General features: G+C 43.2%; 1 protein-coding gene across 1 annotated transcript in view; it reads left to right on the top strand.

The window, feature by feature from the left end:
- The window catches only part of LOC135527890 (uncharacterized), a 108,970-nt gene extending 93,981 nt beyond the window's left edge, over positions 1-14,989 (top strand). Inside the window, exon 9 of the mRNA XM_064956523.1 lies at positions 10,598-14,989. Coding sequence (XP_064812595.1) covers positions 10,598-11,173 — 576 coding nt within the window. The 3' untranslated portion in view covers positions 11,174-14,989. The remainder of the gene's footprint in view (positions 1-10,597) is intronic.
- The last annotated feature ends 666 nt before the right edge of the window (positions 14,990-15,655 follow it).

Below are 15,655 nucleotides of genomic sequence, written 5' to 3'. Positions count from 1 at the left end.
TCCTGTTGGAAGTTTGAACCTTCGCCCCAGTCTAAAGTCCTGAGCCCCTGGAGCAGGTTTTCATCAAGGATATCTTTATACTTAGCTCTTTATAATCATCGATCTTGACTAGTCTCCCAGACGCTGCCGCCACCATGCTTCACCGGATTACCAGGACGTGTACTCCGAGCATGCGCTGACCAACTGGCAAGTGTCTTCACTGACATTTTCACCTGTCCCTGACCAAGTCTGTAACACCAACATGTTTCAAGCAGACCACCATAGTCCCTGTGCCCAAGTACACCAAGGTAATCTGCCTACATGACTACCGACCCGTAGCACTCATGTATGTAGCCATGAAGTGCTTTGAAAGGCTGGTCATGGCCCATATCAACACCATTATCCCAGAAACCCTAGACCCACTCCAATTTGCATACCGCTCCAACAGATACACAGACGATGCAATCTCTATTGCACTCCACACTGCCCTTTCACACCTGGACAAAAGAAACACCTACGTGAGAATGCTATTCATTGACTACAGCTCAGCGTTCAACACCATAGTGCCCTCAAAGCTCATCACTAAGCTAAGGACCCTGGGACTCAACACCTCCCTCTGCAACTGGATCCTGGACTTCCTGACAGGCCGCCCCCAGGTGGTAAGGGTAGGTAACAACACATCTGCTCTATCAGAGTGACCATTGGGTTCTTGGTCACCTCCCTGACCAAGGCCCTTCTCCCCTGATTGCTCAGTTTGGCCGGGCGGCCAGCTCTAGGAAGAGTCATGGTGGTTCCAAACTTCTTCCATTTAAGAATGTTGGAGGCCACTGTCTTCTTGGGGACCTTCAGTGCTGCAGAAATGTTTTGGTACCCTTCCCCAGATCTGTGCCTCGACACAATCCTGTCTCGGAGCTCTACAGACAATTACTTTGACCTCATCGCTTGGTTTTTGCTCTGACATGCACTGTCATCTGTGAGACCTTATATAGACAGGTATGTGTCTTTCCAATCATTTAAATTTACAACAGGAATGTCCTTAATCAATTTTAAGTACAGACCACCCCTGATCTCTGTCAAACGCTCCCTAAAACACTTCAGTGAGCTGGCCTTTCTAATCGACCTGGCCGGGTATCCTGGAAGCATATTGACCTCATTCCGTCAGTAGAGGATGCCTGGTTATTCTTTAAAAGTGCTTTTCTCTTATTATCGTTCTTGATTTGTCGTTAATTTTTAGGTTCATGATGAGCAGGCAGATATGGTGCACAGGGTATTTTATTTATATTGATGCATCATGGGGAATTTAAGGTCATAAGTCTCAATGTAAACGGACTGGGGAGTGACATCAAGAGAAGTAAGGTCATAAGTCTCAATGTAAACGGACTGGGGAGTGACATCAAGAGAAGTAAGGTCATCAGTCTCAATGTAAACGGACTGGGGAGTGACATCAAGAGAAGTAAGGTCATAAGTCTCAATGTAAACGGACTGGGGAGTGACATCAAGAGAAGTAAGGTCATAAGTCTCTATGTAAACAGACTGGGGAGTGACATCAAGAGAAGTAAGGTCATAAGTCTCAATGCAAACGGACTGGGGAGTGACATCAAGAGAAGTAAGGTCATAAGTCTCTATGTAAACAGACTGGGGAGTGACATCAAGAGAAGTAAGGTCATAAGTCTCAATGTAAACAGACTGGGGAGTGACATCAAGAGAAGTAAGGTCATAAGTCTCTATGTAAACAGACTGGGGAGTGACATCAAGAGAAGTAAGGTCATAAGTCTCTATGTAAACAGACTGGGGAGTGACATCAAGAGAAGTAAGGTCATAAGTCTCAATGCAAACGGACTGGGGAGTGACATCAAGAGAAGTAAGGTCATAAGTCTCTATGTAAACAGACTGGGGAGTGACATCAAGAGAAGTAAGGTCATAAGTCTCTATGTAAACAGACTGGGGAGTGACATCAAGAGAAGTAAGGTCATAAGTCTCTATGTAAACAGACTGGGGAGTGACATCAAGAGAAGTAAGGTCATAAGTCTCTATGTAAACAGACTGGGGAGTGGCATCAAGAGAAGTAAGGTAATAGCAGAGATGAAACGGGAGAGAGTTGACATACTATTCTGGCAGGAAACTCACTAATCCACACCTGAACATGAGAAACTCAAGAAAATGGGATATAGGAACACTTTTTTTTTTCTTAAAAAAAAAAATGGGGAGGGTAGTTGCAATCTTGATCCCAAATTCAGTTAATTTTGAGTTTATGTCAGAAATAAAAGACAAGGAGGGTAGATTTATACTTGTTAAATGTAAACTGGAAAACCAGGGAGTTATATTATTTAATGTATACGCACCCCCAGGGAGTGACATGGTCTTCTACGGGAAGGTGTTTGATTTAATTGCCACAGAAACCACTGGCACTCTTATCTGTGGAGGGGACTTTAACACAATTCTAAACTCAAAATTGGACAGCACAAACCAAAATAGGAAAATGAGCCTAGTTGCCAAAAAGATCAATAGGATACTGCAGGATCTAAGACTGCTCGATGTATGGCGTGACACCCACAAGACCGATAAGGAATATACATTTTACTCAGCCCGCCACACTGAATACTCCAGGTTAGACTACTTTTTTATGTACATTGCAGATAGACAGACACAGGCTTAAGGATTGTAGGATCGGGCAGAGTGACTTATCATATCATAAATATAGTTTACCTTACTCTACACCTTGATAGCAAACCAAGAAATACTATATGGAGACTTAATACAAGCATGCTGAATGATCACAAATCTGTTCAAGCAAACAGAGAAGGCAGATGCACAGACAATAGAGCACTTTTTGAACTCACTTGATCTCCCCTCAATTGGGACAGAGCAAAATGATAGACTAACTTTAGAAATATCCACCGAAGAAATTAATAAAGCAATATCTCAACAAAAAGTCAACAAGTCTCCAGGCACTGATGGCTTCCCTTCAGAATGGTTCAATACTTTCAGAGAACAATTAGCTCTCTACTTAAGGCCTATTTTAACTGAACTCTGAGGGAGGGGGGTCTCCCACCGTCATGGAGAGGACATCATATCAGTAATCCCAGAAGAGGGTAAAGATAAGAAAGAATGCAGTTCATATAGACCTATCGCAATTCTTAACACAGATTATAAACTATATGCATCAATAATAGCCAAAAGAATGGAGAACATAATCCCAGAATTGATTGATGGAGATCAAACTGGTTTCATACAAAATAGGCAGACACAGGACAATATAAGGAGAACACTACATGTCATGGACCACATTACTCAGAATAAAATGAGTGTATTAATCAGCCTAGATGCAGAAAAAGCATTTGATTCAGTGGGATGGGATTACCTATTCCAAGTTATGGAAAGATTTGGTTTCAACAAAGAAGTGATACAGTGCATCAAAACACTGTATTCATGTCCGACCGCTAGAATAAAGATAAATAGACATTTGACACAAACGATAAAATTAGAGCGAGGGGCATGACAAGGCTGTAATCTTTCACCTACACTCTTCTCCTTGTACCTCGAACCATTAGCACAGGCAATAAGACAGGACCCAACCTTAGAGGGAATAACAATAAGAGGCAGTGAACATAAGATATGCATGTATGCTGATGACCTTCTGTTATTCCTTAAAGACCCAGGCTCAAGTGTATCTAGATTGATGGATGTTTTACAACATTTGGAACATATTCAGGGTATGTGCTTAACGTACACAAGACCCAAGCCCTAGTATATAATTATACCCCACAGGAAGATCTGAAGAGGAGGTATAACTTCACCTGGACCTCTTCATCCATTATATATCTGGGAGTAAATTTACCAAAAGATACTCCCAAACTTTATTGCATGAATTACGATCACATTAACAAGAAAATATATGAATTCCCTTCCCTTAGATCTTAGTACTAGAATTGAAACAATCAAAATGAACATCCTGCCAAGGTTACTGTATTTGTCCTAACCACTGCCCATAGAAATCCCACCTAAACAGTTTAGGGAATGGGATGAACGGATATCAAGGTTTATCTGGAAGAGTAAGAGACCAAGAACTAGATATACAACATTAGAGTTACCAAAAGATAACTGTGGGGGTATGGCCTTACCAAACCTAAACCTGTGTTGGTGCAATTCAGAATACGAATCCAAATGGTAAGACATGGAGACTACTTTGACAGAGATACTGACCCATACAGTCAGTTTTGGGAAATAAGGACATGGTAAAATAAATATACAATAGACAAAATCGGTGGATTAATTTCTCTCTGAAGACATGGTTTAGGGTAGTTAAGCAAAATAATTTAGACAGAAAGATCAAACTGCTGAGTTGGCCCGCATACGACCCCAGCTTCATCCCTGCAACTCAGGACAGCAGGTTTAAACAATGGACGCAGAAAGGCATCACATCATTCAGTACAATTATAAGGAATGGGAACCTAGATAACTTCCAGGACCTAAGTAGAAAACATGGCTTGGATAAACAAGATTTTTACAGATACCTACAAGTTCGACACTATTTCTTAAGGGAGATAAAAGTGACTGACCCTCGAGCACCTCCAAAATTAATCCAAGTATTCACTAACGCATACAACTTGGGGAGTAACAAAAAAACTATTTCAAATCTCTACTTGGGTATTCAATCCTCAAAGAAACATTCTACAAACTATATTAAAAACAAATGGGAGGAGGAACTTAACATTGAAATAACTGATGAAACATGGTTGAACATATTAGAGACTCAACAAAGCTCCACCAACTCAAGGTCATGGAGAGAATTCTGTTGGAAGAATGTAATACGTTTCTTCATAACACCTAAACTGAAATCAAAACAGACTGGCTCACTACACCCTTGTTGGAGAGAATGAGGTCTATTGAGGGCGGACCACTCTCATAACTTTTGGACTTGCCCCGCAATTGAAACTTACTGGGGAGAAATAAGATCTAACATTGGAAAAATAATGGGATTTGACATAGAACAAACATTCATTTCTTTGTACATTGGTGAAATACCTGATAACTTACACAATAGAGAAAAGTACCTCTTGAAGGTCCTACTGGCAGCCAGTAAAAAGGCTTTCACTAGGAAATGGCTACAAAAAGACCCTCCCACAGTGACACAATGGATAGACATTGTAGAAGAAATACACCACATGGAGCGTATGACCTTTGCTTTAAGAACTCAACAGGAGAGAGGTCAAGAATACTGGGAAAATGGGTTTCGTTCTTGGAAAAGGTCAAATTCAAAGATGTCAATGTAACTAATATGATGATATGGTGATGAAGGTATGAAGTGCACTTTTTTTTTTTTGACTTTATTTGTACTTTCTTTGCGTTCCTACAAGAAAAACTAAGTATAAAAAAACCTGCTTTTCTCACCATCTTAAATAAGCATGCCCCATTCAAAAAATGTAGAACCAGGAACAGATATAGCCCTTGGTTCACTCCAGACCTGACTGCCCTTGACCAGCACAAAAACATCCTGTGGCGTTCTGCATTAGCATCAAGTAGTCCCCGCGATATGCAACTTTTCAGGGAAGTTAGGAAAGCAAAGGCTAGCTTTTTCAAACATACATTTGCACCCTGTAGCACAAACTCCAAAATGTTCTGGGACACTGTGAAGTCCATGGAGAATAAGAGCACCTTCTCCCAGCTGCCCACTGCACTGAGGTTAGGAAACAGCACCGATAAATCCACGATAATTGAGAATTTCAATAAGCATTTTTCTACAGCTGGCCATGCTTTCCACCTGGCTACCCCTACCCCTGTAAACAGCCCTGCACCCCCCACAGAAACTTGCCCAAGCCTCCCCATTTCTCCTTCACCCAAATACAGACAGAGCTCCAAAATGACCCTCTCTTTCTAAAAATTAGTTGCCGAAATTGTTGCAACCCCTATTACTAGCCTGTTCAACCTCTCGTTTGTGTCGTCTGAGATCCCCAAAGATTGGAAAGCTGCCGCGGTCATCCCCCTCTTCAAAGGGGGAGACACTCTAGACCCAAACTGTTATAGACCTATATCCATCTTGCCCTGCCTTTCTAAAATCTTAGAAAGACAAGTTAACAAACAGATCACCAACTATTTTGAATCCCACCATACCTTCTCCACTATGCAATCTGGTTTCAGAGCTGGCCATGGGTGCACCTCAGCCACGCTCAAGGTCCTAAACGACATCATAACCGCCATCGATAAGAGACAATACTATGCAGCCGTATTCATTGACCTGGCCAAGGCTTTCGACTCTGTCAATCACCACATTCTTATCAGCAGACTCAACAGCCTTGGTTTCTCAAATGACTGCCTCGCCTGGTTCACCAACTACTTCTCAGACAGAGATCAGTGTGTCAAATCGGAGGGCCTGTTGTCCGGACCTCTGGCAGTCTCTATGGGGGTGCCATAGGGTTCAATTCTCGGGCCGACTCTTTTCTCTGTATACATCAATCATGTCGCTCTTGCTGCTGGTGATTCTCTGATCCACCTCTACGCAGGCGACACCATTCTGTATTCATCTGGCCCTTCTTTGGACACTGTGTTAACCAACCTCCAGACGAGCTTCAATGCCATACAACTCTCCTTCCGTGGCCTCCAACTGCTCTTAAATGCAAGCAAAACTAAATGTATGCTCTTCAACCGATTGCTGCCCACACCTGCCCGCCCGTCCAGCATCACTACTTTGGACGGTTCTGACTTAGAATATGTGGACAACTACAAATACCTAGGTGTCTGGTTAGACTGTAAACTCTCCTTCCAAACTCACATTAAGCATCTCCAGCCCAAAATTAAATCTAGAATCGGAACAAATCCTCCTTCACTCATGCTGCCAAACATACCCTCATAAACTGACTATCCTACCAAACCTTGACTCCGGCGATGTCGTTTACAAAATAGCCTCCAACATTCTACTCAGCAAATTGGATGCAGTCTATCACAGTGCCATCTGTTTTTTCACCAAAGCCCCATATACTACCCACCACAGACCTGTATGCTCTCGTTGGCTGGCCCTCGCTTTATATTCGTCGCCAAACCCACTGGCTCCAGGTCATCTATAAGTCTTTGCTAGGTAAAGCCCCGCCTTGTCTCAGCTCACCTCTCACCAGAGCAGCACCTACCCTTGGCATGTGCTCCAGCAGGTATATTTCACTGGTCACCCCCAAAGCCAATTCCTCCTTCCCTTCCAGTTCTCTGTTGCCAATGACTGGAACGAACTGCAAAAATCACTAAAGCTGGAGACTCATATCTCCCTCACTAGCTTTAAGCACCAGCGTTCAGAGCATCTCACAGATCACTGCACCTGTACATAGCCCATCTGTAAATAGCCCATCCAACTACCCTATCCCCATACTGTTATTTATTTATTTTATTTTGCACTTCAGTATCTCTACTTGCACACTCATCTTCTGCACATCTATCACTCCAGTGTTTAATTGCTATACTGTAATTATTTTGCCACGATGGCCTATTTATTGCCTTACCTCCCTTATCCTGCCTCATTTGCACATACTGTATATAGACTTTTTCCATTGTATTATTGACTGTATGTTTGTTTATTCCATGTGTAACTCTGTGTTGTTGTTTGTGACGCACTGCTTTGCATTATCTTGGCCAGGTCGCAGTTGTAAATGAGAACTTGTTCTCAACTAGCCTACCTGGTTAAGTAAAGGTGAAATTAAAAAAATAAGGCTGCAATATAACTAAATGTGGAAAAGGTCAAGAGGTCTGAATACTTTCCGAATGCACTTTATGCTCAATTCAACACTAGTATTCTACATGTGAAACGTACAGCAGGCTTGGTGCCTTTGATGATATGGTGAGGTTTTTATTGCCCTCGTGACTGCCTGTCTGTGTGTCAGCCCGCACCTAAAGTATGCAAGGCCTGTGTGTATATGTGTTGACACTACTTGCACAGTGCAGTAACCTGAGCCATTTTTCCCAGGCAGGATAAGCTAGAGTAAACTGTGTTATCAGCCTGCTGTGTGCTGTGGCTGGGTTGAGTGGCAGAGTTACCTAACCACAGGATAAACCAGTTACATTTCACCACAGTCAGCCCGGACAAGTAGTGGAGAAAATAGAATGGTGTGTGTCAGGGATCTGTATGCCAGCCAAAACACTAAAACATGCTTCTCAGTGAGTGAGTTAGTGAGTGAGTTAGTGAGTTTGATTGTGATTGAGTGAGTGAGTTAGTGAGTTAGTGAGTGAGTTAGTGAGTTTGATTGTGATTGAGTGAGTGAGTTAGTGAGTTAGTGAGTGAGTGTGTGAGTGAGAGTTTGATTGTGAGTGAGTGTGTGAGTGAGAGTTTGATTGTGAGTGAGTGAGTGAGTGCAAGTTTGATTGTGATTGAGTGAGTGAGTGAGTGAGTGTAACTACTAGAGCTCTTAAGTCTTTAACATTTTCACAACAAAATGGCATGTGTAGAACCTTGCAGAGGCATTTCATTTAACTGACGTTGTGACCTCCATGGCATTCCTGTGTCATAGTTTTATTAGGAGAGTAGTGTCCCAAAGGATTTGGGGATATGGTCATGGGTGTCTTCCATGTTCACACCCGGACTGGCACCTCTGCTCTACTGCTCATGAGAAATGCTTGCTGAGCAAACAGCTCACTCTCACTTTACCTATTGTTCTCCATATCTCTCTCTTTACCTATCGTTCTCCATATCTCTCTCTTTACCTATTGTTTTCCATATCTCTCTCTTTACCTATTGTTCTCCATATCTCTCTTTACCTATCGTTCTCCATATCTCTCTCTTTACCTATCGTTTTCCATATCTATATATCTCTCTTTTACCTATCGTTCTCTTCTCCACCTATCGCTCTCCATATCTCTCTCTTTTACCTATCGTTCTCCATATCTCTCTCTTTACCTATCGTTCTTTACCTATCGTTCTCCATATATCTCTCTCTTTACCTATCATTCTCCATATCTCTCTCTTTACCTATCGTTCTCCATATCTCTCTCTTTACCTATCGTTCTCCATATCTCTCTCTTTACCTATCGTTCTCCATATCTCTCTCTTTACCTATCGTTCTCTATATCTCTCTCTTTACCTATCGTTCTCCATATCTCTCTCTTTACCTATCGTTCTCCATATCTCTCTCTTTACCTATCGTTCTCCATATCTCTCTCTTTACCTATCGTTCTCCATATCGCTCTCTTTACCTATCATTCTCCATATCTCTCTCTTTACCTATCGTTCTCCATATCACTCTCTTTACCTATTGTTCTCCATATCTCTCTCTTTACCTATCGTTCTCCATATCTCTCTCTTTACCTATCGTTCTCCATATCTCTCTCTTTACCTATCGTTCTCCATATCTCTCTCTTTACCTATCGTTCTCCATATCTCTCTCTTTACCTATCGTTCTCTATATCGCTCTTTCTACCTATCGTTCTCCATATCGCTCTCATTCTCTAGCTCTCTCAGACCCCAGGGGATTTTCCTACAGTGTTAAACTTTTGGCATGGGCCTGTCTCCAGAGTACGATGCATTCGGAAAGTATTCAGACCCCTTCACTTCTTCCACTTTTTGTTTTGTTACAGCGTTATTCATCAATCTACACACAATAACCCATAAGAACAAGCAAACATTTTTTTATAGAAATGTGTGCAAATTTATTACAAATAAGAAACAGAAATAACTTATTTACTTAAGTATTCAGACACTTTGCTATGAGACGCGGAATTTAGATCAGGTGAATCCTGTTTCAATTGATCAAACCTGGCACCATCCCTACAGAGAAGCATGGTGGTGGCAGCATCATGCTGTGGGGATGTTTTTCAGCAGCAGCATCTGTGTGAATAGTCAGGATCGAGGGACAGATGAACAGAGCAAAGTACAGGGAGATCCTTGATGAAAACCTTCTATAGAGAGCTCAGGACCTAAGACTGGGGCGAAGGTTCACCTTACAACAGGACAATGACCCTAAGCACACAGCCAAGACAACACAAGAGGGGCTTCGGGACAAGTCTCTTGAGTGGCCCAGCCAGAGCCCGGACTTGAACCCAATCGAACATCTCTGGATAGACCTGAAAATAGCTGCGCAGTGATGCTCCCCATCCAACCTGAAAGAGCTTGAGAAGAATGGAAAAAACTCCCAAAATACAGGTATGCCAAGCTTGTAGCGTCATACCCAAGAAGACTCGAGGCTGTAATCGCTGCCAAAGGTGCTTCATAAAGTACTGAGTAAAGGTTCTGAATACTTATGTAAATGTGATATTTCAGTTTTTTTATAGATACATTTGCTTTGTCATTATGGGAGTATTGTGTGTAGATTGATTAGGAACACAACTATTTAGTCCATTTTAGAATAAGGCTGTAACGTAACAAAATGTGGAAAAAATTCAAGGGGTCTGAATACTTTCCGAACACACTGCATGTATAATAAAAAAAGACAATTTAGGACAATAAATTACTCAACTTAAGTAAATCATTGTGGTCGGTCATATTGTCCTTTATTTCCATGTACCATAAGTGAGACTGTTTGAGCTGTATTATAGCCTTCTCCCTGTTGAACAAGTCTGCATGTGTAAGATGTGTGTAGCCACAACATCAACAGTTGTACTATATGTGATAGCTAAGTGTCTCTCCCTCTCTCTGTCTCATCTTCAGATCACAGACACCTACTCCACTGTGTGTAAACCACAGAAGAAGAAACCTTCCCCAGACCACAGCGCAGCCAAGACCCTCCCCCGCAACCACTGCTCTGGGGGGAAGAATGGAGGAGGTAGGGGAGGAGAAGCAGGAGGGAATGAGGGAGGGAACGGGGCATGGGGTGGCGGTCGGGGGATCCAGGGTGGCCAGGCCCGATCCCATGAGGAGCCCTGCTACGAGCCCGTCGGCGACAGGTCCTGCCCCCCCTGTGTGGTGGCCGAGTCGGACCCGGCGTACGCCACTATCGACTCCCACCGGAAACGTGAGTGGGCAGGAACCAATAACGGTGCGCTGGGGGCGAACGCTACACTAAAGCCCAGGAAGAAGCTTCCTCAGCAGGGAGCATCGTCTCCAGAGGCCCCATGCCCCCAGGGACCTCCAGCATGCCCCCCGGCCCCTCCATCTAGGGCCTTGCCTGGGGGGGAGAACTTCTATGAGACCATCAGCGATGTGAAACAGGGGGCCAACAGTGCCAGCACCACCACCATCTTCACCTTCAACGATGGGATGGAGATGTATGTCACTGGCCTGTAGCTGAGAGACACTGGCTCACACACACACACACACACACACACACACACACACACACACACACACACACACACACACACTGGGCTGGGTTCTGACCTGTTTGGGTTCTTCTGATCCTGTCTACACCTTCTTTACGCTATGAAAGTGACTGGAAGCAATGTACATAGAGCCCCACAGTGGAGGTGTCATAATACCCATAAAACCTAGCGTTCAAACAGGGAAATGGTTCCAATCGTTTTTCTCCCATAAAGTTTTCCCATAGGAGATGTTAGAAACACTTAAAATAAGGGCTTTGTTTCATGTAGGCTTACCCTGGCGTGACATGTAAATGTTCATCTCGTACAAGGGAATTTTACCAATATATTAGTCTCTATTTACTCTCAGATTCTAAAATGCCAATTAGCATCAAAAAACAACAAATCCATGCAATCTCCTGCACCAAGCCAAATTTGTGTCATCTCTAGCTGACACCTTTGCTAACAGGTATTGAGTCCATTTAAAAATTGCACCAGACGATTCACCAATGCATGTGTAGTTCTTTATGATAGCCAAATTAGCAACTAATTACAATTTCATTTTTGGGGAAGAAATACAGTTAAATATATGGATAGAATTCACCTTGTTTATAGAGATTTACATGCTTATCAAAACTTACACGAAACACAGCCCTTATTTGAAGTATTTCTAAAAACTCAGATGGGGAAATGTATGGTAGAAAAACAATTTGAACCATTCCCCTGTTTGACCTCTAGGTGTTATGGGTATTATGACTCGTACTGTGATACTCCATAGCAGGGTTTCCCTAACTCGTTTCTGGGGCCCCCCTGGGTACACGTTTTGATTCAAATAACCAACTCATCATCAAGCTTTTATTATATGAATCAGCTGTGTAGTGCTAGGGGAAAAACCACACCCAGGGGGGCCCCAGGACCAACTTTGGGAAAACCTGCTGAAATCAAGCAGCAAATGTTATGCATTCTAACACCAGGTTTAAACAGTATCTCAACCCAGGGTCACCCAACCACTGGTGGGCATGGTACTGACTGGGGAAGCCCATATAGGGGTTCGAGGCTAGTTGAACCTTGGATAGGAGCCCAGGTTCAAGCTCAAGTTGTTTATCAGACACTCTTGTACACAGTAGAGCAACTTACAGCAGTGAATGAATACATTTTCTTTCTGGTCCCCCATGGGAATTGAACCCACAACCATGGCATTGCAAACACCATGCTCTTCCAAATGAGCCACACAGGACAACCTGAGGGATTCCCCCTCATTTACACCACTGGACTCAAAGGAACCCAATCTACCCTACGTCTCTGAGCTTTACCGCAGAGCCAGTCTGGCTAACTCAGTCTGGACTGCACCCTCTCAGCCAGACTCAAACAGGTCCCGACCAGACCAGACTGAGCATCATGTTATGAACTGTGTCACTGTTCACCTTACCTTACCATTTGTGTCACATTTTACATATAGATTTATTTTTGTATAAATATGGTACCGTTAATAAAGCATGGCTTGTGTACAGAGCGACACACAATCCCCCCAAATAACATGATAACACACAATAACAGACACACGTGCACACACACACACCGTATGCAAACATTGTTGTGTATGAAAACACACATTCTCACAAAGATGACAGAGAGAAGAAGTGTGTAGACTCCAGGATGGCTTCACTTCTAAGTTCCAACCCCCTGATGACATTACCGATGACGTCACTGGTGGTAAAAAGGGTTTGACTATATTACTGATTTTAACAAGTTTAAATCCAAGCCTCAGAGACTCATGGAAGGATTAAACACAAACACATACAGACACACAAGCACACACACATACACATACCTTGTGCTGGGAATTATGTAATAGAAGCAGATGGGAGTCTGTGATTAGCTCTCCTTAAGCAAACATATCAAACAGGTCCTCTCTCTGTTGCCGGGCAGGGCAGATATGGTTTGACTTTGAGAAAAAAATCTGACATGTAGCCTAGGTCTATACGGTACGTGGACGTTAACATGCTCTGACCTGGAGGAGGCGAGCTTGGCTCCAACCCACCACTCTCCTGTACACTCTTTACTCCTTGGTATTCAAGGTAGAAGTTGCCCCTAACCACAGATACACACACTGAAGATGTCTTGTAACTGGAAGGGTCATTGGATGAAAGTGTCATACAGCAATCACTCACTATACATCTGAAGTACATGTATCAGAGTTATATGCTGGGACATTTTGACCAACTTTCTTGTAGCGTTGTATTGAGCTCAGCCAGTTGATAGGGCAGGGTAAAATGGCCTTGTTCTTGTTGTCAGTGGTGACACAGTTCAAGTGAAGCAGTGGTCCGCCTCAGGCTGCCTCACACTGTTAATTCCATCTAGAACCACTGAGCTTTAACCACAGTGACTGACCACAGAGCAACAACTGACACACTTATAGGGACAGTTTGACCCGACAACTAAGACTTCCCTTTTCACATCTCAAAAGTGGTCTAATGTCGAGTGAAATCCAAATAACACACGTTCTGTGGTGTAGAGCCTTATTCTCAAATGAATGGGGGTGATTGGCACCGTCTAAGTAGAATTTTGGGGTGAGCTGTCATAAAGAGTACTGATTTGGCTATACTTTAGTCAGATTTAATTTATTGTAAGTTGTTATTCACGTTCTTTGTTTTCAAAACTCCTGGAGCTTAAAATAATGTTATTTGCATGGCAAAACACACACACACACACACACACACACACACACACACACACACACACACACACACACACACACACACACACACACACACACATACAGACATACACAATCTTGGCAGAGATACACAGGGCAAAGCCAACGGGTCAGGGACACGGCGTGGGCTGGATAGATCTTTCTCTGAAGGAGAAAGGCAACCGATTTCCCAATCTCTGCCCAGGAGCTATGGGGCGTTGCTAACATTTTCTTTTATGGCCAAGGTAATGGAGTCTTGGAGAGTTGTAGGGCTATTGGCGGTTTTGTGTAGTTACTGCAGTGTAGCAGGGCCCTGATTCGCTTCACAGGCTGAAGTCAATGCCAGGACTCTACTGCTGCACTCTGGGCCGCAGTCTGTCTGTCGGTTGGAACAGCCATTGAGGGGTTGGAATCCAAAGAAAATAAAGTGTTGGGCATAAAATGACCAGTGAGCGTCTTTTGAAGCCCCCCCCCCCCCCAGCCTGTGCTGAAAGTTCTGTTCTATTGTAAACAAGCTCTTTCCCATGTAGCTCTTGGGGGAAATGTGATGTATGAACTGAAGAAGAAAAACAGTGACATTAGGGTTTAATAAAGGGGTGTTTTCAAGTCAAAAGGTAAAGAGGGACACAAACTGCTCAGGGACAGAGAGGTATATGAGGGATGAATAACAGCAGTATGTGTTAGGCCATCTAACGTTAGGAGAGCGTGTGGAAAATGTAGTTCTATAAGATGTATAGGTGTGTATAGGTTTACTATGAAATACATCTTATGAAATGCATTCTGTATTTTCTTAATGCACTGTTTATGTAATAAAAAAATGTTTACCTATTGTGTTTAAATAGCTTATGCCACTGCCATGGAGACGCTACTTGTACTGTGTTTAATGCTGTTGGTGCAATTTTCCTGCTTGAAACATAATGCATGTCTTTGACCAAATGAAAAAACAAAATATTGTAGTACTTTATTTCTTTCCTACTGTTTGTTTTCTGTTTTCCTGTACTGTCATGGGAGAAAAAAAAAATAACATTCCATTTGGGGCTGAGAGAGAGAGAGAGAGAGAGAGAGAGAGAGAGAGAGAGAGAGAGAGAGAGAGAGAGAGAGAGAGAGAGAGAGAGAGAGAGAGAGAGAGAGAGAGAGAGAGAGAGAGAGAGAGAGAGAGAGAGAGAGAGAGAGAGAGAGAGAGAGAGAGAGAGAGAGAGAGAGAGAGAGAGAGAGAGAGAGAGAGAGAGAGAGAGAGAGAGAGAGAGAGAGAGAGAGAGAGAGAGAGAGAGAGAGAGAGAGAGAGAGAGAGAGAGAGAGAGAGAGAGAGAGAGAGAGAGAGAGAGAGAGAGAGAGAGAGAGAGAGAGAGAGAGAGAGAGAGAGAGAGAGAGAGAGAGAGAGAGACGGACGGAGACTTTCCTCTCTCCATGCTCCAAATTATGAAACTGTCAGGAGGTTGCCAGTAGGAGGGAGGAAGCACACTCTGGTTCTACTCCCTGTATGATCCTCTCTCTTTTTTTCCTCTCTTATCTTCTCTCTCTTTTCTCCTCTCCTCTCTGTGCTGTTAGAGATGGGCCTTTGATGTTGCTTCTTCTGAGGGACCAAGGGAGAGATATGGGGGTGGAGGGGTAGAGGGACTGCCTGGGGGTCATGCCGACCCTGCATGCTTTCAACATCAATAGTGCAGTTGTATTGGTGTATGTGATATGACCAATGACTAACAGCTGAGATGATTTAAGCAGCTTTGGGAACATATCTTTTGACATCCAGCACTGCCACTGCTAGTCTCCTGAGGA

The sequence above is a fragment of the Oncorhynchus masou genome, chromosome 33 (assembly GCF_036934945.1).
Source record: "Oncorhynchus masou masou isolate Uvic2021 chromosome 33, UVic_Omas_1.1, whole genome shotgun sequence".
Taxonomy (NCBI): Eukaryota; Metazoa; Chordata; class Actinopteri; order Salmoniformes; family Salmonidae; genus Oncorhynchus; species Oncorhynchus masou.
Note: the sequence above shows the minus strand (reverse complement) of the source record. Positions and strands in the feature narration are given on the sequence as shown.